The sequence below is a fragment of the Vigna unguiculata genome, chromosome 6 (genome assembly GCF_037176805.1).
Source record: "Vigna unguiculata cultivar grain cowpea cultivar isolate G323 ecotype 2 chromosome 6, ASM3717680v1, whole genome shotgun sequence".
Classification (NCBI taxonomy): domain Eukaryota; kingdom Viridiplantae; phylum Streptophyta; class Magnoliopsida; order Fabales; family Fabaceae; genus Vigna; species Vigna unguiculata.
The window spans coordinates 42492248-42519891 of record NC_140797.1 but is presented as its reverse complement, the minus strand read 5'-3'; the positions used below and the strand labels follow the sequence as shown (position 1 = coordinate 42519891).

Genomic DNA, 27644 nt, shown 5'->3' with positions numbered 1-27644 from the left:
AATTATTTTTTATGGTTCCATGGCTTTCACTATTTCTATCAGTCACCTTTTTGCTAAGGATATTGATTAATAAAAACCCATTTTCGCAATTAATAAATAACATTTCTTTGAAAAATGAATATAAATACACACAAACAAAAAATTGTTTCTCCCGTTGAGTTTCATAGTAAAGCACACAGACAAAAAACATGTCCACTTCTTCTCTTTTCTCTGGTTTCTGAAAGGTAAACCCCACAACTCCATTTCACTCAGTTCTGCAGTGCCTCGTCTTTATCATTTGAAAGTTTTGTTTTTATTTCTTTCATTTAATTTAATCCAGAGATTTTGAAAGCTTTAACTTTGTGTGTTGTTTATTCAGCAATCAAAGAAAATGAATCTGTTTAATTTTACACTATTCGCGTCACTTATTGTTTTTAAACGCCATTTTGAAATCTCAATGGGATTCAATTCAGTGCCTCGTGTAGTGTCACGATGTTCTTGTCTTTCTTGCCTTGCTTGATGCATGTAAAAGAAAACGTGAATTTTGTGCCGTGTTGTTGAACCTGTGATTTTCCATTTATCTGGTTTTCAGAGTCACTTTTAGTTTTTTGGTCAATAACTGTGCTCACCTCTAAGTTAGTTTTTGTCCCAGTTTATCGAGAGAATGAGTTCATGTGTATGTTTATTCAAGATCATGTTTCTGCTTTCCATGGTTGTGGTTGTAGAATATTTGTTTAAAGGGGAATCGGGTGAATCTGTTTGATGGGGTCTGCAATCATTTTAAGTAATGAAAGCAAGTATTGTTAAATATTTGTCTTTAAAGGGTGGAATATGGGACTGTTTGGTAGGTCTGGTACAAAGATATTTTCTTGGCTTGTTGAATTCTCAAGAAAGAGAATGACTAGGTGCTTTGACTAATAAATTTCTGGATGGCGAAGCCAGAAATTTGTTCTAGCTATTTACTGCATGGAAATGTTACGCATGGGTGTGCACATGCTTCAATTTATCGATATACGGTATAACATATTTTCTTTCTTTTTTGTTGCTTGGATTGACTGTATGAGAAATTGCATATTAAATTCAATAATTCATGTGATGATGAAGGTAGGTGGAAGGCTTTCTTTAATAGTTGCTGAAACGGAATGTAAATCAGATAATTTATGATTGTATTGGTTTTGGCTGATATTTCAGGATTTAAGCAAACATTTACTTGTAGTTTGTCTTTACAATATAATTGTTTTCTCTTCTTGGACTAGAAGGAAACACTTGAAGTTGTCTATCTTATATACCTTCTCTTTGTCCGGGCCTTTTGTCTTGTGTGTGAGTGAGTGGTGATGGAGTAAAGGGGAATTTTCGGAGGGAATTTTATGTGAGTGTTTAGTCTTTGATTAAAACATTTCTCTTGTTTTTGCCTATTTCATTACAGAGTTTAGTTCTATTGCTTGTCGTTTTTTATGGTTAGTGTTATGTCGAATTTAGTATAACACCATGTTTATGCTTAGCTTATCTGCAATGTTGTTTGAATATACTATTGGTAATTGTTTTCTGTGACATTTTGTACTCATAAACATAGTGAATTTTCGGTATGTTAGTGTTTAAAATGAAACTATAAAACCTTGGCCAGGAGAAGTGTATCATTTCCTCTGCTTCTGTCTCATCTGCATCAAGAAGCACTTCATGTTTGTTTTTCAACGATTATGTGTATATCAATGCCTTTCACCCATTTGGTATAATATTTTTATGAAACCTAGTATTGCAGATAGATTCCATCCTTTTCATTCCTGAAATTGTATCTAAAATATGTTTATTAAAATATAACAAATATTTTTGTTATGATGTGACTAATATGAAGTGCTACTTGAAGTTTTGTGTTGCGCCTTTTTCATTTAATAGCGAGTATTCACCTAGATTATTAAAGATTGGGATCAAGTTTATGGTAGTAAATGCAACCATAATTTGGAATTTGTATAAATACTATTAAAATAGTTAATGGTGTCCACCTTATTAATTCAATGCCATTTAAACATGCGTACTTTGAGTGTCCTCATTTTTCTGTGTATGTTGACAAATCTCTTAGGACTGTTAAATCAACTTCCAGATTTATGTTCAATTTGGTTGTCCGTTGTTTTATATTTTACTTCCCGTTTTAATTAATCAATTATTTCCCCCTATTTCTTTTTACCCCTCTTCCCATGAGCATATGGAGAATCAACCTGGATTGAGAAAATGTAGGTGATGATATGAAAATTTCACCATAAGTTTTTGTACTGTTTTTCGCTTTATTTTAGTTAAAAAAATTGTTTTCTTTATTAAGTACCATAGTTGGAGTTTTTCTTTCATGATACAAGCACAACTTACTGATGTTATTTTATTTTTTATTTTTTTTTTGTGGGGATTTCCAGCTATGGAATGTTTTGACATCTGGAAAAGATCATGGTGCAGTGCTTTGATGGATTAAAGCAGTTATATACTGCTGTGATAAACTTTTGTGATGCTGAATATTCCCAGCAGCAGCCAAGAGGTTTACTAAATCCAGAAGTACTTGCAAGACAAACAGTGTGTATGTTATTATCACCGTAATTTTTTTCCATTTTATGATATTTTGGAACTTTAGTTCACAACGAAACAAACCAGCAATTCATCTTGCTTCAATTTCGTATATAGTATTTCCAGATTTGCAGAAATTGGATAGTTGGATTTGCTCCAATCTATTCCTATTCTATAATTAGAACCTTCAAATTGGAGAGTGAAAGACTCACTCACTCGATTAAGCTTTTTAGCACTCTCTTCTCTCTCCATGGAAGTGCATTTCACACACTATTTTCAAAAGTAGCAAAAAATTATTTTCTCTCTCCTTGGGAGGTGCCATGCACGAACTAAAATACTAGCTACAATTATTTCCTGCATCTATTTGGTCTCTTATCTCTCTTATTTTCCTTGAATCTTGTTGTGCATTTTTCTTTCTTGGCTTTTATGATCTTTTAGATGCCATTGACAAAAAATATTTGATTTGTTAAATAGTTTTGGCCGTTAACACTAAATGGTGATCTTATACTATTGAGCATCAAATCAGTTCTTAGAAGTTTCTAGTATACAGTAAGATTTTAGGATGTATAATTTAAACCGAATAAAAGTGGTTATAAAGACAGTGTCCTTTTCAATGCCTTTGAAGACTCTGATGTTTGATTGAAATGGATCTGTATAATAACCTTTAGCACTCTACTAATCCTTTTATTAAGACTTAGAACTTAACTTGTTTTATTTTCAATGCAGTTAGTGTAAGTGAGATTGAAGCACTGTATGAACTATTCAAGAAGATCAGCAGTGCAGTACTTGATGATGGACTAATTACTAAGGTCGGTAATCTTGTGTCATTCTCAGTGCTTTCATAATGTTTTTGTAAGTATATTTATTTTTTCAACCTCTTGTTGGAACAATGAAATTATTTCTATCATATCCCTAAAATAACAAGTGCTCTGTTTTACATGGCAGGATGAATTTCAGTTGGCCTTATTCAAGACAACCAAGAAAGAGAGCTTATTTGCGGATAGGGTACATAAAAATTTAATTTCTTGTGGTGATCTTTAAATTCTTTTAACCTTTCGTATTCAAGGAAATGAATAAAGATTATGCAAAACTAAAGAAGTAGTTAAATGCCATATACATTTGATATGATCCCTTTTTAGAAATGTATTTGCCCCATTCATGATTTTTTATTGTTTAAATTTTGTAGGTGTTTGACTTGTTTGACACAAAGCATCATGGGATACTTGATTTCAAAGAGTTTGCACTTGCTCTTTCTGTCTTTCATCCCAATGCATCAATTAATGATAAGATTGAGTGTAAGCAACTAATATTTATCAAGAGTCTAGATATCTTCTAGCCAACAACAATTATTAATGATTAGAAAGGAAAGAGTATTTTTAGAATTATAGTTATCTGTTATTGATACTCATATGCTTGTTGGGGATTCCTATCTTTCCCTTTTTTCAGTTTTATTCCAATTGTATGATCTCAAACAGCAAGGATTTATTCAGAGACAGGAGGTAATTTAATTTATTCTTAAATAGAGTTTTGGTCACTCACCATGTAGGACTACTATTTTTTTTTTTTTTTTGCATAAGCTCAAACTTGAAAGGTCTACCTAGAACTTAATTACAGAGGAAATTAAAATTATGTTTCAGAATCAAAGATCAAAGTTTTGTAATTTGTTTCATTGTTCCTTGGAGTTTATTTGTTCCAACATGTTTTTGGAATCACCATGTCATGTATTAGATATGCTCATTTTTTTGTGTAGTTAAAACAAATGGTGGTGGTTACTCTAGCCGAAGCTGGCATGAATCTTGCAGATGAAGTGATTGAAAGCATTATTGACAAGGTATTTCTTTATCTGATAACATCAATATATATTTCTAATCTTATGTTCATACGTCTAGCTATATTGAAGCAGTAATAAGTTCTTTTTCTGTTATTTCTTTCGTTTCAATTTATGCTTGGCCCTTTTGTTACTGTGCAAGAAATTTATTATCTTTTACCCTCTTCTTTATAAAACATGCCAAGTCATTCTTTTGCTGTTACAATCTTCTCCATTCAGCTGTCACTAACATTTCTAAAACTAATCAGACATTTGAGGAAGCTGATACAAAACATGATGGGAAGATTGACAAGGAAGAATGGCGAAACCTTGTCTTGCAGCACCCTTCCCTTCTTAAAAATATGACTCTTCAGTATCTTAAGTGAGTTTCTTCTTGTTACTAACAGAATCAAATCTTGCTACTTTATATTTGCACGCTTGCATGTTAATTTGTTAAAATAAACCATGATATTTGTGACCCAACTAATGTGTTTGCACGTATATACCTGCATCTTTCTATTTGTTAAGAAGAAGAAAACTCAATCTCTTTGGTTTGAAATGATTCAGAAATGAAGACTCTGGACTATATAATATGTAAACAAACAAGCCTGACTGATCTTTGATTTGTCTTGGTTGTCCATATTATGCATACAGTGTTTGGTAGTTTGGCTGAACCTTGATTCAGATTTTGTTATAAAGCTTAAGCATCTGACATCTCTGAAATTGTTTATTGGCAGAGATATTACAACTACATTTCCCAGTTTTGTATTTCACTCACAAGTTGACGATGTTTGAGGCAGCTACATTATCTGTGTCAGATTGAAAATGCTTTTGCTTCCCTTGAGAAGGATGGAATTCTGTGAGAGATATGGTTGAAATGGAAATGCGTTGTTTTTTTTGTTTGTTTTGATTGAATTGAACTTTGGCTTCCTTTCTGGGTAGATAAGGGTTGCATATGGAATAAATGAAGTATCATTGATTTGTTGATTAGGAATGAATGCAGAAGAGGATAGAGGGTATACAATTTTTACAGGAATAGGAGCAGGTACTTTTGGATAGAAATGTATTTGCCATTATGGCTTGTAGATGGTTCTGGTGAGGTGGGAAGACATCACCTAGATTAGGTACACAGTTAAGAATTTTTGCTTTTAAATACTGCAGGTTTTAGCTCCTGTGTCTTAAATGGTTAAAACCAACATTTCACTCTCTATTATCTTCTGGTTTTTAAATAGGTATAGTAAAGAAAAATATTAGTAATATATTATTATTAAAATAATAATGATGATATAACTATAATACTGATAGGAAAACAACAGTAATAAGAAGAAAAGGAATAAAATTATAACAATACTAATAAAAAAAATAATAATAATAGTAATAGGAAAATAATAAGAATAACAATATAATAACAGAAATAATATAATAATCAGGATAAAAAAATTAATAATATTAAAAATAAAAATAAGAGTTAGATAGGTTAGTTTCTTATAACTACGATTCTTAAAACTACTCACAAGGAGTCACCGCTCAACAACTATGTCCTCATCATTTGATAGGTTAGTTTCCTATAACTATGGGATAAGATTCTTTTCTCACACCGCACTCCATGTGTATGAATTTTCATCGATTTTCATTAATTAAATACTTTTTTTTTAGAGTTAAATAATTAGTAGAGTTAGGATAATCTCGTCAAGAATTTCCATTTAATATGCATTTTAAAATCACATTTTTCTTATCAAAAATAACTACATTTAATCACATATATAATGTCAATAACTTTTAATAGATCATGACACACGTCTTAATTCCATTCAACCTCACTCATCTCAATAGTAAATCATGACTCTTGTTCTAATTTTACTCGACTTTACATACATGTTCTCATTTTAAAATCTCAAACCCATTGATTTTTTTTTCCAAAAGTCCTTTCTCTTAACAAGGACACAAGCTCTTCCAATGGTCAGTATCAGTTTGCCATCTCTAGAGGTATACTTGTTCAGAGACTAGTTTCTTCTGAACACTCTAGATTTTTATAAATTTATTTTCGCTCAATAAGGGAACTTACTTGTCCAACGACCAAGTAATAGGAACAAAAATCAAATAAACTCACTCAAGGGCACCCGACTTTTTCAATGACCTAACCACCTTGAGTTCTTTGATTTTTCATAAATGTTTTCATTCAGTGAGGGTTTTACTTGTCCAGTGATCCAAACTCCTGTGAACCTTTTTCACAAAGTTCGCTTAATGAGTATTGACTCTCTTAGTGAGTAGATCCACTTGAACTCTCTAGATTTAGCTTTTTAGTTTTTTTTTTCTCAAAGACTCGACAAGTATATAATTTAAAAAACCTGTGAGATATATTAGTTTGACCCATTGGATTCAATTGATATTTTTATCGATCCTAATATATTCATTTTAGTTCTAAAATGTATCAATGAGTCAATGTAATCAAATTAATACATTTATTTTCAATTTGTTAATCATGTACAATCATTCTACTCACAATATCATACAATATTAAACAATAACCATCACATTATATAAAACATCAAACAAATAATTCAAAAGATATCGAGTTTGTACACATAAAATTAATATTAACTATCTAAACATATTTTAACAATCATAATCAAACAAAGATTATTTTAAACTCATTTAAAACACATCAAAAGTTCTCGAACACATGCATGTAAAAAGTTTAAAAATTTACTCAATAGAAAAGATATAAATGAATTTACTCAAAATAAAATTTTGATCGGTTAAAATTAAATTGTAGTACTTTATGGTTAGACTTCTATAAAACACTTTATTTAAATAGATGAATATACCAATTAAAGTCTTATTAAAATTTAGATTTTTTTTAAATGATAATTTTTATAGAATTAAATCCAATCAATTCTTAACTATTGGATCCTTACAAATCATGTAGTAGATGAAATGTTATGGAATACATATCTCTTGCTTATTTTTTATATATTTAGAATGTCAAGTATCATCTAAAACAAAAGAATTCTCGACCAAAATAGCATATTTAGAGTAAAAATATTCTCCAATAACTATGCTAAATATTTATATAAATAACAAAATAACAATGTCTTCTCTCTTTCGGGTCAAAATTCGAATCTTTCTATAAAATAGCACTTTCTGAACTTTGTTTTACCCAAATAACATATTATGTCAAATAATTATCCAACTAATAGTGTAACGCTTTAATAAGACAAAAATAACAATAAAAATATATATTAAATCTTCCCAATAAAAAAAAACTTTATGAAATAAATATATTACAAAAATCATTCATATGGTTTAATATAAAACTAGTTTTACATTTATAATATTTTTAAAAATATTATATCATTTATACATAAAAGTATTTTTAAAATTTTTTTATAACAGTTTAATTTAACCTAATTTTACTCTAATTAAGAATGTCAATGCTAATTAAATTTATTTAATATTTTTTTATTTCAAATGATAAGGAATGGAAAATTCTAAACTAGTCTGGATAATAATGATTTTAATGAACATAGTTGGAGATAAACATATCTAAAACTAGTAATAAAATGATTTTAATATATACAATTAGTTACCAGTTTTATTTTTATTAAGACATTTATTTTATTATTTAATATATTAATTTTTACTATTTTACTTTTGAAGCTCTTTAATTACTTTTTTCAATTTAATTAACTATTTACGATAAAAATATTATAATTAATAAAATCATAAAAATTATTTATTTCATAATTAATTTTATTTAAATACATATTTTTATTTAATTATTATAAAATATTTAATAATTTAAATACATATTTGCCACCTGGTACTGTAAAAACCTACGTATCTTTCTATAATACATTGTGTTGTTTGAGGTTCTCATTGATCACTCTCAAAATAAATTCCCATTTACTTATTCTTCTTTCATCCTCTGTTCCCATTTCTCCTTCCCAGCATCTTTGTTCATTCTGTGGTAAGTGAAGCATAGCACACTGTTCCTCACTGACCCATGTTTACCTTCTCACTCAAATTGTTTCACATGCTACTGAAATCTTTTCTTTTTCAAAATCTGAATTCAATAACATTCTCACCTACACTTTGAACCCTCCAACAGCACTTGCTTTTGCGATCGTTAGTTTGTTTGTTTTACCTGCATTGTTCTCTGTTTGAAATTTTGTAGGGTGAAGCCAGTTTTTGCGATGTCGGAGAAAGGAGGAAAGGGCGGTTCTCTATTAAGCAAAGGGGGTATGTGTTGGATTGGACATTCTATTGCTTTCTGTTTTACCCTCAATTTTTTATTTGTTTTTTCTCTTTTTGTCTTCTGGGGTGTTGGGTTTTGTCTCTGTGGTTTGAATTTTCTGACTGTTGTATTGGGTCAACATGCACAAATATAGGGTCGGGTTTTGAGTCTGTTGACACCTAGGACCGCCGTTGATGCTGCTGATGCTGCTTGTCGGGAAATTATGATGTTTACTCGGTTGTCAGATGTCATATGATGGAACTGATTTTCTGATTGAAATGCATTTGTGCCCACAATCTTTTTTTTTTTAATTTAAAATTTAGGGGGAGGGGTGGAGTTCAAAGAGCTTACAATCATACTTACATTTACCTTATTTGGGAGATATGAGTGGGGTTCTGATATGTCAATTGTTAGATGCAAAATCTGGGTTTGATCCCACCGGTTTTGTTGATGTCTTTGATAGTTATCCTTTGATTTTGCATATGCTGTTTTGTGCCCTTATATATTAGGTTCATATATGGTTTGGAAAAAATAAGTTGTGTCTATTTTTTGTTTAATTACAGAAATGGTGTTCTGTTTCCACATTGGTTCTGTATTAAAAAAGTTGTTTAGGAATCAGTGAAAACAGACACATGAAAATAAGAAGTTGATTTCATTATTTGGCATACAAACTTTTGACAATAGCGGTCAAAATGAAAGTAAGTTGGTATTTTTATAATTAAAAAACGTAAGATACAGGATTAACACAGAAAGCGTGTTTTTAAACCAAATGACCCTAAATACAGGATTAGCACATGATGGGTGGTAATATTTTAAACCAGTTTGTGATTTAAGCATTTAACTGATCAATTCTTTTTCTGCTTTGTGCCTGGTAGGACTAGGATCCATGAAAGGGAAAGATGACAGTGCGACAAAATCAGCGAAAGGGAGGAGGGTTCAGTTTTCAAAAGATGGTTAACTTCATTATTATACATCATAGTACTGCTTTTCAGTGAAGTATGGAAATACTAAAGCTTCTTTGTACAATCACCTTACTGAAATTATTGGTTGATTTTCTATTATAGGTCCATATGAATCTGGAATAAGTAGTAGTTCACCCATTTCACTAAAATCTAGTGGAAAAGGTGAGATGTAATTCCTGAAGTTCTTATTGTATTCATCAGTTTGGTAACATAGCATACCACATCTTTAACATAATCTTTAAATTGATTGCTGGTTATTCTTTTGCACTCTTAATCATGTTCCTTTTTAGCGAACTGCTGTTTTTCATTATTTTCATGTTGATTTTATTAAAGGAGGAAAGGGAGATAAGGTTGCAAATGGTGGAAAGAGCTCTCAGTCAAAAGACTCACAATCATCAGAACACAGAGTGGATCAAAGTTGGTGCTTGTCTTTATTATGTCTTTTTTGTGTTCTTTCTGTTAATTATTGTAAATCAGTATACAATTAATTTGTACTTGTATTACAGTCACCGTGTGATTTAACCATTTAGGTTAAGCGGCCATATGACCTTATTCTGTATTGCATGAGATCATACTTTTCCTCTTATTAATATCAACCTTATTATTTCTTGGTTGACATGCAGAACTTCCAGAAAATATCAAGTGCCTTATGGACTGTGAGGCTGCGGATGTTTTACAAGGAATTCAGGACCAGATGGTCATGTTATCTAGAGATTCAACCATCAAAATGCCCACGTGAGGGAGACACAACATGATCATGATCATTAGAGTAGAAAATCTATTTGAGTGATCTGAATCTCTTTTTTGTTCTGTTTTAGGTCATTTGACAAGGGACTGCAGTATGCCAGAAGCACTAGCAAGTACACAAATGCACAGTCTGTTAGACGTGTTCTTGAGTATCCTTAATTTTTCACTCTCCCGTTTGTCTATGCATGTATTGTTGTATGACTGCTGCTGTGTTTTCTTACTTTATAGACAAGGACATATTTAACTATTTGTTGTTATGCTTTGTGTCAATCTGCTCTTTTTTCTCCACAAATGTTGATGTTCATCCCTTGACTCAAATATCAGACCTCTTGCAAACAATGGTCTCAATGACTGTGAGGTATGATATAGAACATCTTATTACAATCTCTCTTGTTCTTATGTGTTATGTAGCTTTCTTGACTTCATTACCCACTGCAGATATGTGTGATTGGTAATGTATGCCCAGAAACTGCTGATGAAGTTTTTGCTCTTCTCCCAACATTGAAGGTATGGTGGAACATTTCCTGTTCCTTTTATTAAAATCATTAATGGAAGCAGGCTAAGGTTTTTTTTCTTGGTCATGCAATAAGGTTTTTTCACTATTCATGGGTAAGTGTTTATTAAGAAAGAAGAGGTCTTCCTTGGATAAGAAACTGTAGTCGTAAAATTAGACCAACAATCTTCGAATAGGGTAGGTGTCATTTTGATATAGGGTACATTGATGATAGTTTAACTAAATACACGTAGTAAGTCATGCATGGAGTTTGGCTGTTTTCTTAGCCCATTGTTGTTAGAATGTCACTGACTGACTAATTCTGTGATTATTAATCCAAAGCTACATTGGTGACCAAGCCAAAATTGCTAGTAATACATTCTTTTTTATTAAATTTCAACCAATTATGAGTGTTCAACAGAGTGAATTAGAGAGTGTGTTGTCAGTACTTCTTATGTCGAATATTATGTCAACTATGTATGAATGAAAACGCCATCTCATGGTATGTATGCATGTATGTGTTTCAGGGTAAGAAAAACGTTGACAAGGAAGTTCTAAAAGATTCATTGATTGAGCTTGCGAAGCTTAGACAGTCAATGTAGAGCCTAATAATGAAAGAACTTATGGGTGAGTACTCTTTGTTTTATGCACTGATGCAGAAGCTTTCTTTGTATGTGGTATACTTCTCATATGCATTATGTTTTGACAGGTTTTGGTGTGTAGGAGATATGTGGCAGCACATGGAACAGTTTTCAAACTTTATTACACCTTGTGTAAAACTTCAATGAATCCATGTTTATATTGGTTTTCAGTTTCTAGCCATATTTCCTACTTGGCTGTACAGATGTCTACTGTAGGAACTTGTGTATGACAATTTGATGATTTTGCATGAACAAGACCATGGATGGATCTTGTATATGCCTATGGTTTGACAGAAAGAAGATATAGATTGATTAAGAAAGTTTCTAAGGAACAGAGACACTAACATGGGAGTCATGTGTCCGAAACTACTAAAACAATTAGCTGCATGAATTAATTTGTAGAAGTTATTTTCTATTAGTTTCTCTAAAATTGGGTTTCTACTATATGGGGATTTTTTTTTGAGTCATAAACAGGAAAATAAGGTGGAAAGGAAATTGATGATAATAACTAATTCTGAAACTATTTCAACCAAATTAATACACATTAACTAGATTCGGCACAGAGAGTGAGAATTTCAACTTTGTTGGTTCGAACCTGTAATGGTATAACCAGATAGTATGTTTTTCTCTATGAAAATAATGATTTATTTTTATGTTATAGGTCTTTTCATGAAAAGTTTAATTTAATTTGTCTTTGATTATCATTGTTTTGGCAAGAGTAAATATTTAAAATTGAACCACAAACCTGTCAAAAATATTTAATTAAGATTGATTGAGGTTAAGTTGACATTAAAGTTATTTTTAATATTTGAAATACACAAATTTTAAAATATATTCTATTTCAATTTTATAATGATAAAAATTAAAAGAAAATAATAATTCATTGATTGTAAACATGTAATATATATATATATATATATATATATATATATATATATATATGTTTAAATAAAATTGTATATTATACTTCAATTTGAAATTTAACAATGGATACCAACATTTATTTTAATGATAACTTTATATGTAAAATTAAAAATAAAATAACCAATATTTAGTTTACTTTTTATTTTGTTAAGAAAAAAGTTATAATTGTTATTTATTTTTGGATAGGTTTTGACTTGTTTGATGATTAACTTTTTGTCTCGATCAAACTCAATAAGGGAACTATTTTTTGAGACTAGTTCCATTTTAAAAATCATGGAAACTGTATTTTTCTTTTAAACAATAATTGTCGTAGATCTTTAAGCTAATTTTTTCAAAAATAAGAGTGAGTAATCAATGTAGAATTACTTATATTTAGGGGTGGGCAAAAAATTTAATTTTCTTGATCCAATCCACTTTTGCTCTAATCCACTCCATTTATAATCCATTTTATTAAAAATCTAATCTATTTAAAATCCATTTAATGGATATGGATTCCAATCTAATTTACATTTTATATATCTTATGGATTGGATATCCATTTTATAAATCAAGATTTTTAAATATGGATAATCCAAAAAATCCAATCCAAATTTTCAATTTAAATTTTTAGTTGGGTTAGACTAAAGGTTGAGATGAACTATGCTAAATTCAGACTTGGATGGGCCTTGCTCGACGACCTATACGGATCGGACAGGCCCGACAACCATAAGAGGTTGGGCGGGCCTAAAGATATGAACGAGATAGGCGGGCCCGAAAAACCGAACGAGTCGATCAGGCCCAATGACCTGATGAGCCAAGTGGGCCCGAAGACCCAAACGGGCCAAACGGGCTCGAAGACCCAAACGGGCCTAACGACCCGGACGGGACTGACGACCCGGACGGGCTCGACGACCCGTACGGGCCCGACGACCTACACAAGCCTTACGACCCGGATGGGCACGACGACACGAACGGGCCGGACGACCCGAATGGGCCCGACGATCCAGACGGACCTGACGACTTGGACGACCCTGACGGGCCTGGTGACCCGGACGAGCCTGACGACCTACACGGGCCTTACGACCTGGATGGCACGATGACACGAACGAGCCCTACGACCTGGACGGGCCCTACGACCCAGACGGGCTCGACGTCCCGGACGGGCCCTATGACCCGGATGGGTCCGACGACTCAGATGGGCCTGATGACCTAGACGTACCTGACGACCCAGACGGGCCCCACGATTCGAACGTGCCCGACTACCCGATTGGGCCCGACTATTTGGACCGGTCCGTCTGGGTCGTCTGGCCCGTCCAGGTCGTTGGGCCCATTCGGGTTGTCCGGTTCATTCGCGTCGTCGAGTCTGTTTGTGTTTTCGGGCCCGTTCGGGTTGTCCGGCCCGTTCGGGTTGTCGAGCCCGTTCGGGTCATCGAGCCCGTCTGGGTCCTCCGGATCGTCGGGTCCGTCTGGGTCATCGATCTCATCCGAGTCATTCGGGCCTTAGTGACACAAGTTTTAAGAAATTCAATTTAAATTTCTTTATTAAAAATGGATTCTGGATTTTAAACTTGATCCAAATATTTGGATTGGATTTAAATCTTGATCCAAATATTTGATCTGGATTTTAAAAAAATCCAAACTACTTTTGCTAAAAAATGGATTTGGGTCAAAAATCTAATCCAATTATTTGGATCTAAAATGGATGTGAATTGGATCATTAAATATCCAATCCATGCCCACCCCTACTTATATTACAAAAGTACAGAAGTAGTCAAAAGTTGTCGATATTTTTTCATATGTAATATGTGGTCTTTGAAGTAGATAATTTAAGCCATTTATAAAAAAATTAATCGTTGATAACTTGAATTCTTAATTTAATTATATGAACTAAATAATTAATATATGTATATATATTTATATTTAAAATAATTTTTATTATTTTTGGTAACATAAATTAAATTTATGTTAAAATCTTTTAAATTTATGTTTTTTTATTATATACGGTATCCTTAGATAGAATAATATTTTTAAAATTAGAAAACGAAGAAAATAGACCATTTTAACCTGAACTAAAACTAAATCAAAAATAAAAACATATTTTATCATTTAAAATACCATATCATGCTTGTTTAAGTTGTGAATTTTTTATCTAATTCAAACTTGAAAAGTAAGGGTTACTACACTCAATCACTACGGAATTTACTACAGTTATGAACTAAATATTAATGGTAAGATAGGTTCGATAAACAATAACAAATTAAGATAGATTTCAAATTACAATCAATTAATTTAAGTCTGACTTATGCAAAATTTATACTTATATGTTTATCACTAATCAATATGCTAGAATTCTTTTGGAGAAATAGTTACTGTCGGATGCATACACATAGAGACAAGGAAAAAATAAAAGGAGTGCAAGAAATTTGAGGCATCACAAAAAAGGTGAATCATTGGTGAATGGGGTGCCAGTGAAAGTCCAGTACACGAAGGACCACTGCAATAACATTCTTGAAAGTAGATGGATACAAGAAATAATGATGATGGTAATCTTTGTACTGATGATTGTGATCAAGACTCAAAGATAAAGGATGAAGAATCAGCAAAGGCAGAGAAATGGAAAAAGCATTACTCATCAAAGCATAAGATTCTCCTTGTTGGGGAGGGTGACTTTTCTTTTTCTCTTTGTTTGGCCAGGGCTTTTGGTTCTGCTCGCAACCTCGTTGCCACTTCCCTCGATTCCCACGGTCAACCCCATCAAACAAACTTTTCACTTTTCCTCTCTTTTCACCCATGGAAATGGAAAGATTCAATCTTTGACCCTTTTCCATCACACCCTTTTCATAGTCTTTTGTTTTTCTTGTTTTTGTTTTTGCAGGTGACATTGGGAAGAAGTACTGTAATGGAGTCAGCAATGTGCTGGAACTTGAAGAAAGAGGCTGCCGTGTTTTTCACGGGGTTGATGCCAAGGAAATGAATAGCCATTTTTTTCTCAAGACTCAGAAGTTCGATCGCATTGTGTATAACTTCCCTCATGTTGGCTTTATATACCCAGAGAATAGCCACTGCCAGATCCAGTTATGTTTCCTTTCTCCACAACTTTTTTATATCTCTTACTAATGGAGACATGCAAGCATCTTGGTTTGCTTTAAGTAGAATATGTTCTTCATTTATTGAGAATGCATGGTTTCTGCAGGTTGAACAAAAAGTTGCTGAAGGGTTTTTTGGCAAATGCCAAGGCTCTATTAAAGAAGGACGGTGGGGAGATTCATGTTACACAGAAAGAGGGTGATCCATACAACAAATGGGATCTGGTGAAGAAGGCAGAAAATAAAGGTCTGGTTTTGCTGCAAGTTGAGCCATTCTTGAAGGATGAGTATGATGGTTATGACAACAAGAGAGCTGATGGAAAATTATCTGATGCATCTTTCCCGGTTGGGGAAGCTAGCACTTACAAGTTCAAGCTCCAAACGTCTAACACTAATAATAACTGAAACATTTCAAATGTATTTTTACCTGGAAGATTAACTTCCATTTACATAAACTAGTACATGATGCCAATCTTGGATTTGCATCTTCTGTAAATATATGGATCAAGCCAGAGTGTTGGAGAAAAAGAACATTTGGGTTATGTGCTAAATCAACTCTAAGTAAAATTGTTGAAATTGACCCTGTATGTCTACTTTTCATTTCAAAAACTATTGCTGGTTATTTCAAAATCTTCAGCGTAAGCAAAAAAATAGAATTTTTAAATTCCATCTTATGTTTAACAAGTGAGTTGCATATACACTGAATAAGCCATGCAAAAACAAAGTTTCAATCAGTAGTGAAGGTTTTTGAGCTAACAAGTTGGTTTAAATACGGTGATAGTCAAACTTGGCGAGCATATAAAAGTTGAGGAATAGTGTGTGTAACAGACAAACAGTGCCCACATTCAAATTAGAGATAAGCATCGATAGTTAAATATCAAGAGACAAGTTGTAGAATCTGCCGCGTTTTGCTCATAGTACCGTCCAAAGTGAACTAGCTATAAATGAGGTTTGCATATAGAATGGAATGTATCAGCTAGAAAAGATGGTGAGAAAAGAAGCTTTGATAATTGCTGTTTCATGGCTCTTACTGGTTACATTCATAGTCGTTTCTGCCACTGATGACAACACAAAGGGTCTTCCCCCAACTTCTAAGCATATCATTTATTATCCTCAAGGTAAAATCAACAAAAACTTAAGCTTTAGCACTCTTTTCTCATTACCAATTTAGTATAGTACCACCTAAGATTCAAGCAAACTAAAAGTAAGCAACTGCTGTTACACTTTTCTGTGAAGGTTGTAGGTGTTGCTGGTTCATATGGAAGCCAATGATCAGATGTGGGAACGTATGTTGTGGAGATGGATGTTGCTCTTAAACTTAGCCATCACAAGGTTGAAGCAGACCTTCTATATATGCTTCTCTTTACCACTCAGATGCATAAATAATGTAATGCAATAAATAATTATCCAGGAATGCAAAAAATTGAATATGTACTCTGCTAGATGTTTATAGTGTTTACTGGTTTGTAAGTTAATGTAATCAAAGTTTCCCTTTTCTATATGATTACTCACGAGAAAATTCAACTCAGAAATCATTACAGATATCTTCATCATCCACCCATGTAATTTTCAAAAGGGTACTAATGGTTTGCTATCCCTTCCTATGCGTTGTAGAATGATTTCGTGGGATAACTTATTGACACTACTAGTATGCTACTTCTTTTAAACTGAAATAAAATGATATGACTCCAAAGTTAGAAAGTATGTAAAGGGAAAAGGTAAAAGCTTATCCATCCCTAGATTGATGAATTAATGGTAGATAGATACTAAATCTAAAAAAGATTTGAATTCAGTGCTTCTGCCAGAAAAGTTATATCATGATCCATTAATAGGAATCAGCAGAAGATATATAAAATAAATATGTATAATATTCAATACAAAGTGATAGCGTTTATACCGTCTCTGATATGATACAATGACTTAATCATATGCTGGGCTACAAACCATGAATCTTTTGAATATTTCTTAGGTTAAATAGTATATCAGCTATTCTAGTTCTAACAGTCTCAGAAGAGGGGACCATCAAAAACCCACTAATGAAACCTAAGTCACATTGGAAGCATAAAAGTCCCTTGTAAAATCAGAACTAACAACAGAATCCACCATTGATATGTTGTTTGAGAGGAAGATGAATCCGTGCCTTTATCTGTAACTCCTACAAGAAAACGACAATCACCAATTGAAGGATCTAGGAAAGTAACGATACCAAGCCCATCAAAATCGCAGCTACGTGAATCTTGCATTTGCAGCTGATAGTAACTGTTAAAAGCATATGATACATTTCCCTTCTCACCAATTTCATTACATGAACCACCATAGTTAAGGGTAGTGCAGTCTGCAACACTACAGGCTAGTCTCATATGGTTTACTACATTTGTCAAATCACTGGAGGGATTCGCCACACACCATCTAGATGGAAGATACTCAACATTCCTTGCATTTTTCAATTCCTTGTTTCCAAGTAAAAGGTTTAGTGAATACTTTGCCTGTCCATCAAAAGAAAATATCCCCCAGTGTCTTTCAAAGTTTCCAGGAAGTGTGCTCTTAGCTCCTTCATCAAACAGACTGAAAAGATAAACATCCATAGGTGGAGCATTTGGTCTCAAGGGGGTCCCTTTGTTACTTGCAATGTGATTGATAAGGCCTTGATTGAAAACCTTTGCAGCAGTGGTATTTGCACCAATGGCTCCATCAGAGGGCCAACCGATTTCTCCAATAACTATAGGGATCTGACCATATCCAAGTTTAATGAGGGCTGCAACTAAAGTGTCATGGTTTCCATCAAATGCATTAGTGTAAACATTGGAACCATCTTGGACAGCATGAGTAGTTCCCTCAAAAAATGCATACTCTTGTGGGAAATCTTTATTGTCATAAAGACTAAGAAAAGGGTAGATATTAACAACAAATGGGGAACCATTTGAGTTGAGAAACTGAACAAGTTGAGTCATAATTTGGGTCAGTTCAGGCCGGAATGCCCCTTGGGAAGGAAGTGCTGAGGACTGATAAGCATCTGCATTGCAAGGGACAACCAGTTTTACATAACCACCAAGATTTGCCTTGACTAAAGACTGTTGTATATTGAGTATTGCGGGCATGACTAAGTTCTGATATTGACCATTATAACTTGAAAGGAAAGGCTCATTTCCAACAGCAACGTACCTGTAATACAAGCTACAAATGTTGAAAAGCTACTACAAATTTATTGGCATATGGAAACAGTGGCAAAAAGAAGTGCAGTAATAAACATACACTCGGTTTTTCTTTCATCCTCTTTTCCCTCCTCTCCCCGTTTTCTCTCTGTCTATCTTCCTTTCTTATTGTATCACTAATCAGGTTTGTTACTTTCTCTTTCAACTTTATTTCTTTATCCCTGTCTTCCTTCCACCTCATACATCCCAAAATGGGGGGTGTACAGTCCAAACAACAATGACAACAACAAAGTTTTATCCCACTATGTGAGGTTGACTGTTTGAATTACACAATTTATTCTACACAGTTAAAAAATAAAGCTTCAAAATTATTATTTAGCATAAGATCTCTCTGTACTACCTCCAATATTGCCTTTTTGTCACCCTCAATGGCAATAAAAAAAAAATCTTTTAACAAGAGTTTAATTTTGATGTAATTAAATTGTGAATCAATTGAGAACCACATAGAAATGACTTTCAATATATTATTAAAAAAAACCAACAATTTTGATAACACTATAAGTTTCGTACTCTATCAATATATTCTAATTAATTCTTGTTTGAATAAGACTTGCTAAAAACAATTCAATAGTGGCCAATGACCATGTATTATAAAGTAAGGACTAGTCTACTAGACACTTGATATAGCCACTATCTCTTTGCAAGAAATAATAGTCAACAGAAAACATTCCTTATTAGCATTTGTTTTATCAAAATAAAATATTGGGTTATTCCCGTTTAAACAATCACCACTTGGAAGTAAATCTCAGACATTGTCAAGGTAACTAACAAACAAAAAGTTCAGATTTTGAAACAGAAAAGGATTAGATTTGCACCTGATATCAGCACCCCCTCTACCCACATAAGCAGAAACATTCTGTCTAACCCACAAATCAGCAGCAGCAGGGGAAGAACTCAAGAGGGGAAGCATCTCATTGGGGATCCCAACCATCACCTGAATGCCACTCCCCATAAGAGCCCTCAACACATCAGAGTCTGCCTCAAAAAGCTTCACTTTTGAGATCTTGTTGTTCCTCAGCAGATCAACCACAGTGGTTGGCTTCAGCCTGTGGGAAGAAATGGTGCCCCAGTTGACCCCTATGGCTGATTCCACCATTGGAACCAAAGTCCCACACAGAAGCCACAGGAAAAGGACACCACCGAGTCTTGGTTCCAACATGCCACTCAAAATGCTGATCCCAAACAGAGTGAAACACACACTTTACCTTTGGGAAGAGAAAAAGGTTGGTGTGAGTGATTGGAGTTGGAGGATGAAGAACAAGGAAGAAAAACAAGAGCAATCAATGAGTTAAGGTTGCATCACTGTTGATGATGTTGGTCATTTGAGTAAAGCTCAAGATAGAGTGTAGTTAGTAATGTGCTGCTAATGCTAACAGTTCCAGTGTTATTATTAGGAGCGTTGGACGGAGTTACCATAATACCCTCACTTTCTCTTTGTTTTTTCTTTTCATGTCGGCCGCAGATTTTGGCCCTCTAACATTTGTAGGCGGAAAGATAATTATAAAAAATTATAAAAAACTAAAATAGAGAAAAATTTATCGAGGACTAAAAGTAAAATATAAAAATTATTAAAAGCAATATGTTTGAATCTTATTTGACTACTAAAGTAACGCAAATGCAAGTAAACAACATAAATTAAAATATTAAAATTAAAGAATTTTTATTATCATGGAACAAATTGCTATTGCTTACTAGAATAGTGTTAAAGGTTAAATTTGATTATTCTTGTTAGGGAAAGAAAAATCCAAAATAAGACACAATTTGTTATTTACCCGGAACATGTTTTCCCGTAAAAGTTTGTGTGTTTTGTAAGCAAAAAGCGGGGGTGTAAGTGTAATTTTATAGTAAAAAAGAGCCCCAAAGTTTTAATTAATGTTATGGTAATGGTACATGACATTGGCATCACATGAAGATGGTGCCCAGGTTCATTGCTTATTCCTCTAATTAATTCACTATAATGTCTCGTTTCTTGGTCTCAATCATATTTCTATTTCTCCTCAGGAAGAGAGTAGAAAATAGAAAATTTTATCTCATCAAAACATCAACATAATGAAAAAAATTAAATAAGATAACTTTTCATTATATGTAACAGCTGAATATCAAGGATAGTATATATGTAACGTTTTTTTTATGTATTGTTTAATTGCATATCTCAGGAAAGTCTTATTGAATTATAAACATTTTAAAGGTTTAATTAATAATTTAATTTTTTCTTTACGTATTCAATTTTTAGTCTTTATGTTTAGATTTGTAAAAATGGGTTGGAATCCGTGAGCTAATCCAGGTCACCACGGTTCGGGTTGGGTTGAAATATTTTTATAAACGGGTTGATTTTTTATCCGGCTCATCTAAAACCCGGCTCACCTGGGTTAAATCCGTGGTGAGCCGGGTTGGTGAACCAACCCACAGATAAAAGGGTCACACAAGTGTTTTTTATTTTTTTATTTTGTTAAGTTGGGCTTTACATTTGGATCATGTTAGGTTGTTTTTTATCCAACACACAAATAATTTGTATTTTTTTTATTTTGGTTTGTATTTGGATTGTATTAAAGTTTATTTAGATTTTAATTAGAATTACAATTTAGTTTTGACTGAAAAAAAAAGAATTGTATTTTTTTTTAATTAAGTGAACCCGTGAGCTAACTCGTTTAACCCACCAACCTATGGTGGACCGGGCCGGATTCAAATTGTTGTGGCTCGTTAAAAAGTGAGCCGAGTTGGATTGGCTCACTAATCATCAACTCCGTAGTGGGTCGAGCCGGATCGAGCTGAATTATCCGTTTTGACAGCTCTGTTTATATTTGTTGTTGAATTAATTGAATTACAATATTTATTAAATAGAATTAAAATGGTTCTTTACATTAAATTGATATTAATGTTATTTTTAAAGTGACCACATGTCCTTTAACAAATAATTAATTAAACTTATTTTAATTATTGATTTAATAAATACTCCTAATATTATTTTATTTTTTACACAATGAGATTTGTTTCAACAAGAGATCATAATTATCATTTTTTTCTTTTATCTTTTTGGTTTTAGGGAGAGTAAATCGATGAATTTGGATAGATTTTAAGGTAAATTTTATGTTACTTCTTTTAAGGGATTTGAAAGTGATAATAGAGTAAATTTAAGAATGAAATATATAAAAGTTTATGAGAGATTTGTTGATATGATAATTTTTTTTTAATAGATTAAAATATAAAATTTATATTTTACCCTGATAGTAAAAATAAGTATATTATTATTTAATAATAATAATCATTATTAATTATTATTATTAATGATTATTATTATTATTAATTATAAGTATTAAATGTGAATGCATTATTTGATGAGATTATAATTAAATTATTATTTGTATTAAAACATAATTAAACTACTAAATTAACTAAACATAGGTCCTTAATAAGAATAATACACAATACTATATATTTATTACTTTGTCCATACAAAACTCTTGCATCATAGGAGTCATGGTCACAAAGTTATGTTGGGTTCTTAATAGGAATGACAGTTCAGGGTGGGTCAAGTTGGCCCACACGTCCACAGAAAAAAATGTGTGGCAATTTAGGATGTTGAATTCGCTAGTTTGCACAAGTTCGTCCCACACAAGTCCGCAGCTCGTGCAGGCTAAAGGCGGGGTGGGTGGGTTGACCCGCTAATAAAATTAAATATTCTTTTTTTTATAATTCTCACACCATTCATCACGATATTTTTGTAAGTTCTTTTTATTATTATTATTATTATTATTATTATTATTATTATGTATAATCATTATACATAAGATAATAATTTTAGTTCTCTTGGAATATTTTTCTTTGCATTTTTAGGGTAACAAATTTGTATCTTGTAAGGTGACATGTTACTATTGTGCTTTAGCTGTAATCTTCGTTGTTATTGTTTATTGTCTTTGATTAGTTAAACTAATTGGAATTATTTTGATAGGAAATAAATATAATATATTATGGGAAAATAAAAAAGTTTTATTCTGAACATCATAAAAAGATTTTATTTTTCTATCACAAATGCGAGCCAACCCGCGGGACAGGGCAGGTCAACCCGACCCGCACTTTGTGGGCCAAATCGTGGGATGGGCAAAACAGGCCGGATTGGCCTGTTATAGGTGGCATCAATTGTCCCATGGTAGGGGTCAAGTGGACCGGGTCACAATCGAATCTTGACGTTTAGGCTATTATATTCTTAAATAAAAAGGTTACGCCCTAACTAATAGTTATAGCTTTTGACCTAGTAGGAAGCGCTCGATTCTAACAATTAGTTGGTCAAATCAAACAAAAAGGTTCATGTCTATTTTATTTACAACACACAGTACAAATAGTAATTGATGTGATTTGTACATAAATAAAACATTATGATACTTGAATTTCTATTTGAATTTTCTATTTGCTTTAGTTGAATATCTTCTTTTATTCGATTTTTTGAATTGTTTATTTTACAATAGTCGATGATAGTCACAATAGAAATTTCAACGAACTTAGTCAATGAGCTATAATGAATTATAAAGATCTATCTATAGATAAAAAATACACAAATAAGAAATATCATTTTATGTAATTTTATGTACAGTAGTGGAAATATCATTTTAGACAAGGCCATGTATCGAAAGTTTTTCTGATAGTGAGTCAGGTAAGCAAGTCCGGTTAAAAAGAACGACAATATGAAAAAAAGGGTAATTGGTAGTTAGCTCGAGAGGGAAGTACTAATGTGAAGGGACTCACACTTGAGGGGGAAATTGTTGAAAATCCAAGTGTGAGTCTAAGTTCCACATTGAGTAAAAATGAGAAAGTTGAACACCATATAAGCATGAAGACCTATAAACTCATCGTCCAAGGTTCTTGATTAAAAGTGATGTCTATCCCTTATGTGTAGGTTGAACTCATATATCGTTGGTGTTAAATCTTTCTGATAATCCTCTTTCAACCTCTACTCAATATTTTTTTTAATTAATTAGATATGGTGGATAGTTTATATCCACAGTAAACATTTGATAGTGTAAATCAAAATTTAATCTTCCATCAAAATTTTCTACATTTAACATCTAATCACATCTTTAATACTCATATATAGAATCAGACAAACAAAAGTTAACAGAATATGCAAAAAGGGGAGGTTCTTTTACACATCGTTATGTGTATCCCCTTATTGCATTCACATTAATCAATCTCTTGCATAGTCCACAAGCTATAGTCATAGATAGCTCTCATTTTCACTTCTCCCAACAAAATTTTTATGGAAAAATGTTGTGTAAAAATGGTACATTACATCCATAGTTAGAGGTTTGAGGAATAATGAAGAGATGCCCTTCCTACATGTGGGGATCAAAAGGATGTTTCAGTGTACGTTTTATTATATATTCCACACCCCTTTGCAAGCTTTTTCATGAATTGTAAAAGTATAGTGTCGTTTTCTAAGACCAGGGGTAAAATATTGACACTGATATTCTCAACCAACAAAAAGAAAAGGCTGAAAAAGGATACACAAAAGAGAAAAAAGTGTTCCTATTTGGTAGCATTTCAGAGTTCTTTAATAAAAGTCAGCACAGCAAAGCAAGGTGATGGGAAATTCTTCCTTCAGATGATTCCTCATTCAGAAACATCTTATCTCCTCTGAATTTGAATTCTCTGTTGAGTTTTTTATGGTACTGTTTCTCTACTCTATCTTCATAATACACTGATTATTACTAATTTTGACATTTTAAAATATATTAAAAAGATATTTAAAATACTAACACAGAATACTTTTAATGCTCAACATAAAACAGCACCGAGAATCGACTCTTATCCTCCCTCTTATCTTTATAACTTTCTTCCCACTTTCAGGGAATCCAAGCATCAATGGAGAAGGTTGGTATAGATTCTGCAAAATATACAAAACTTATTTAACACTTCATTTTGAGAAGTTTTGTTTTGTCTGCCACCAAAAAAGAGTTGAGACAAAGAGAAAGAGAAAGAAAAAGCCATAGTGGCACATGCTTATCACTTCCTGGTTGCTTTTTCATCAACACTGCAATTTTTCATTCATTCAATGATCATGCACATATAATTATGGCCCCAGAATCCAATCACTGGCCACTTTGGTCAATGTATTTTCTTTCGACAATTGAAAGATGGTTGCATATCATTACAACAACCAAATCCTTAGTTTTCTCAGAGGAATCATTGCCTAGTAAGCCATCTATATAAAATTATAAAATTGTAATTTCAATTTTGCTATATTGTCCTATGTACACTCGTTATGCACTTTAAGTCTAATTTAATTTATAAAATTAACTTATAAAGTAAATTTTGTACCTTATTTATATATTATAAAATTATCTTATCTCTTGTCAATGTTAAGTTTTTAACAACACTTGACAACGAATAAAAATGTTAAATTAGTGAAAACAATTCAAATAATATATTTATACACTCTCAATTGTGCATATTACGTTTATCACATAATAGAGGTCAATGAGTTCAAATATATAAGATTAGAAAAATAAAATAAAAATTCTCAAAATATTTAATAATAATTTTAAAATAATTTAAGAGTTCATGTGTACATTTATTGTACCGTCACTTTGATAATCAAATTACACACAACCAACAAAAGTTGACGAGCTTGCATATACACTATCAAAGTTTGGCTTATGAGTTTTCAATGAAAAAGAGAAAGTTTGGATCAATCTAGTTTTTCATCTTTAGAAATGTGTGAATTTAATCTTTTTAATTAAATTTTATTAAGTTTATTTGATGTTTTATGATTGTATTTAAGTTGTTTATACTCATTGACACATTTTCGTTTCATTATTAAGTCTAATACTATCATGAAACACGTTTAAAACGTTAAATAACTTAACAAAAACAAAATTTAATTAAAAGGATTAAATCCACACATTTTTAAAAATGAAATACTGAATTGATTCAAAATTGATAAAAAATATATTTAACCTTAAATTAATTTACAAGGAATGGAAGCATAAGACCAGAAAGAGTAGTTTTAGTACATGAGAGTTTGATGGTTTTTCAGTGCCATGGAGATAAGATAAGCTTGAAGCTGCATAGACTGAAATTTGGAGTTTCAAACACAAAAGGAAAACTGAAAGGACCAGTTGATGAAAAAGAAGATAACCAAATTTTAGTAAAAGAAGAATCTTTATATCACTGATTCGTAGTTGAGCAAATCACTTTTATTTTTTAACGTTTCTTCATTATTTGAAAATTTTCTCATTTTCTCTTTCTATGATGTCATATTATCTTAAATATATTGCTTTGTAACTTTTTGCTGTTAATAAGCATCATTTACCATTTGAGATATTTAGATATTTTTCTTTTGCATTAGGGTGATGCAGTCCAAACTTTTGAAAAGTGTATCCAAAGATGAATAGAAAAAGATGAGATCCTTTAGATCTCTTTTTAAGATGATAAAAAATCACGATGCTGTATTGAACTCATCCATGCTTTATCAGAAGATGAGGAAATGACACCACATAGTTAAACAAAACACTAATAAAAGAAAGTGGAATCTTCTCTTTTCTTCAAGATATTAATTGAATATATATAATTTTTTTAATAAAAAAATAAATTTTATTAAATATATATAACATAATATAATTATGAAAAAGAGATGTTATTTGGGTTGGATAATTCGAAGATCTAATTTAATTAATAAAATACTGGGTGGAGTTTTTTTTTATAATTAAATCAAATTTGAATCAAGTTAATTGATTCAACCATGGGTTGGACGACGGTTTGGTGTATGTTAAACCAACTTCTATGTTCATCTGAATAAAATTATTAAATAATAATAATAATAATAATAATAATAATAATAATAATAATAATAATGTAAACATTATTAAATTTTCTTTAAAAACGTTCTTTTAGAAAATATTATAAATAAATTTAAAATAATTTCTTATTTACTATAAATTTCATCTCTATAAAATTATAAATTATATATATATTTTTTCTTTTTAATCTTTTGATTAATAGTGTATCATTTTCATGATCAAATCACATTTTAAAGAAATAGGCTTAACAGTTCCAAACAAAATTTTAGTCTTCTTTATTTATAAAATTAAGCTACTTAATTTTAATTTTATGTCTTAAAATTTTAGAATTATTTATAATATATATATATATATATATATATATATATAAAATTATTAGTCTTCTTTATTTAAATAAAATATGTGACATTTTCTTATGTAAATCTTCTCTTTTAATTATTTTGTTATTGAATAATTAAAAGTGAAAAACCTGTAAAATTTTGTCAGCAAAACATGTAAAAAAATAAATATAATTTTAAAAAATTGAATCTTACTTTAAAAATAATCAAAATAAGTAAATTTAATTAAAACTAGGATAAGAATACATTATGAATTAAATAAAAAAAATAAGAATATATTAATACATGCTATTAATTTAAATATTCAAATCATTGAAAAATATAATTAAAATTATCTTAATTAATACAATTATTATTTTTCTGGTTAAAAAATTGCATTAAGATGTCACCATATGATTGACATTTACTTATATGGTAAACTTTATAAACAAACACGTTTTATATATATTAAATTACAAAGTAAACATTTATGCTATAAAATCAAAATAAATCTTTAAAGATTTCTTAATTTAAACAGAATATAAATTTTAATTGAAACATTTATGATTATTAATAACAAATGTACATTATAAGTATTAAAATCATGAAGAACATGATCATTCATTAATTAACAAAACCAGGTGCACTTGAATTAAAGTAATGAATAAATTCATTTGCATTCTTTCTAAAATCTACTTATATAATTATATATCTGATTATGAAGAAAGCACATTGTGTTCTTGGTGAGTGTTTGAATATGGCAGGAAACAATATTGAAGATGTGCAAGAGTTGGGTAACAATATTGAACCATTTTCAGGGGTGTTTGATACTGAAGATATTAGAGAGAAGATTGAGTCTGATCCATTTATTCAACAAGCTGTTGATTCATTTTTGAAACATTCAGAGGCTAAGGAAAGAG

General features: G+C 31.4%; 4 protein-coding genes across 7 annotated transcripts; 3 read left to right on the top strand and 1 right to left on the bottom strand.

Moving 5' to 3' along the window:
- The first annotated feature begins 78 nt into the window (after window positions 1-78).
- On the top strand, window positions 79-5543 carry LOC114189201 (calcineurin B-like protein 2). Of its 3 annotated transcripts, none has more exons than XM_028077915.2 (9): window positions 79-224; window positions 2382-2539; window positions 3253-3335; window positions 3472-3531; window positions 3713-3821; window positions 3973-4025; window positions 4277-4357; window positions 4603-4715; window positions 5071-5543. In XM_028077915.2, the coding sequence occupies exons 2-9, from the start codon at window positions 2413-2415 to the stop codon at window positions 5126-5128; spliced, it is 684 nt and encodes a 227-aa protein (XP_027933716.1). In that variant the 5' UTR covers window positions 79-224; window positions 2382-2412; the 3' UTR covers window positions 5129-5543. The 3 variants fall into 3 exon arrangements, with proteins under 3 accessions (XP_027933716.1, XP_085530922.1, XP_085530923.1); XM_085674796.1 differs by lacking the exon at window positions 79-224 and adding an exon at window positions 281-995; XM_085674797.1 differs by lacking the exon at window positions 79-224 and adding an exon at window positions 1018-1348.
- A 2640-nt stretch (window positions 5544-8183) lies between these two features.
- LOC114189204 (DNA-directed RNA polymerases IV and V subunit 4-like) lies at window positions 8184-11745 on the top strand. The gene is made up of 11 exons (XM_028077916.2): window positions 8184-8303; window positions 8511-8575; window positions 9446-9523; window positions 9635-9694; window positions 9866-9949; window positions 10156-10267; window positions 10351-10428; window positions 10604-10637; window positions 10718-10786; window positions 11300-11399; window positions 11482-11745. The coding sequence occupies exons 2-10, from the start codon at window positions 8530-8532 to the stop codon at window positions 11372-11374; spliced, it is 636 nt and encodes a 211-aa protein (XP_027933717.2). The 5' UTR covers window positions 8184-8303; window positions 8511-8529; the 3' UTR covers window positions 11375-11399; window positions 11482-11745.
- Window positions 11746-14758: 3013 nt separating this feature from the next.
- LOC114188818 (uncharacterized protein At4g26485-like) lies at window positions 14759-16955 on the top strand. 2 transcript variants are annotated; one of them, XM_028077463.2, is made up of 4 exons: window positions 14759-15060; window positions 15192-15390; window positions 15510-16520; window positions 16646-16955. In XM_028077463.2, the coding sequence occupies exons 1-3, from the start codon at window positions 14835-14837 to the stop codon at window positions 15805-15807; spliced, it is 723 nt and encodes a 240-aa protein (XP_027933264.2). In that variant the 5' UTR covers window positions 14759-14834; the 3' UTR covers window positions 15808-16520; window positions 16646-16955. The 2 variants fall into 2 exon arrangements, with proteins under 2 accessions (XP_027933264.2, XP_027933262.2); XM_028077461.2 differs by having other exon boundaries at window positions 16639-16955.
- A 272-nt stretch (window positions 16956-17227) lies between these two features.
- On the bottom strand, window positions 17228-19980 carry LOC114188817 (glucan endo-1,3-beta-glucosidase 5-like). The gene is made up of 2 exons (XM_028077460.2): window positions 19430-19980; window positions 17228-18564 (listed from the first exon to the last, which is right to left on the bottom strand). The coding sequence occupies exons 1-2, from the start codon at window positions 19771-19773 to the stop codon at window positions 17451-17453; spliced, it is 1458 nt and encodes a 485-aa protein (XP_027933261.2). The 5' UTR covers window positions 19774-19980; the 3' UTR covers window positions 17228-17450.
- Window positions 19981-27644: the final 7664 nt, after the last annotated feature.

What these genes read in the sequence shown, in the direction of transcription:
- LOC114189204 (XM_028077916.2), top strand. Translation starts at nt 8,530, where the DNA reads ATGTCGGAGAAAGGAGGAAAGGGCGGTTCTCTATTAAGCAAAGGGG. An exon ending in TCAACCATCAAAATGCCCAC is followed by an intron (nt 10,268 to 10,350) that starts GTGAGGGAGACA and finishes GTTCTGTTTTAG; the next exon opens with GTCATTTGACAAGGGACTGC. An exon ending in CTCTTCTCCCAACATTGAAG is followed by an intron (nt 10,787 to 11,299) that starts GTATGGTGGAAC and finishes TATGTGTTTCAG; the next exon opens with GGTAAGAAAAACGTTGACAA.
- LOC114189201 (XM_028077915.2), top strand. Translation starts at nt 2,413, where the DNA reads ATGGTGCAGTGCTTTGATGGATTAAAGCAGTTATATACTGCTGTGATA. An exon ending in ACTTGCAAGACAAACAGTGT is followed by an intron (nt 2,540 to 3,252) that starts GTATGTTATTAT and finishes TTTTCAATGCAG; the next exon opens with TTAGTGTAAGTGAGATTGAA. An exon ending in TTGAAAGCATTATTGACAAG is followed by an intron (nt 4,358 to 4,602) that starts GTATTTCTTTAT and finishes AAAACTAATCAG; the next exon opens with ACATTTGAGGAAGCTGATAC.
- LOC114188817 (XM_028077460.2), bottom strand. Translation starts at nt 19,773, where the DNA reads ATGTTGGAACCAAGACTCGGTGGTGTCCTTTTCCTGTGGCTTCTGTGT. An exon ending in AGAGGGGGTGCTGATATCAG is followed by an intron (nt 18,565 to 19,429) that starts GTGCAAATCTAA and finishes CTTGTATTACAG; the next exon opens with GTACGTTGCTGTTGGAAATG.
- LOC114188818 (XM_028077463.2), top strand. Translation starts at nt 14,835, where the DNA reads ATGGATACAAGAAATAATGATGATGGTAATCTTTGTACTGATGATTGT. An exon ending in CACTTCCCTCGATTCCCACG is followed by an intron (nt 15,061 to 15,191) that starts GTCAACCCCATC and finishes TTGTTTTTGCAG; the next exon opens with GTGACATTGGGAAGAAGTAC. An exon ending in AATAGCCACTGCCAGATCCA is followed by an intron (nt 15,391 to 15,509) that starts GTTATGTTTCCT and finishes TGGTTTCTGCAG; the next exon opens with GTTGAACAAAAAGTTGCTGA.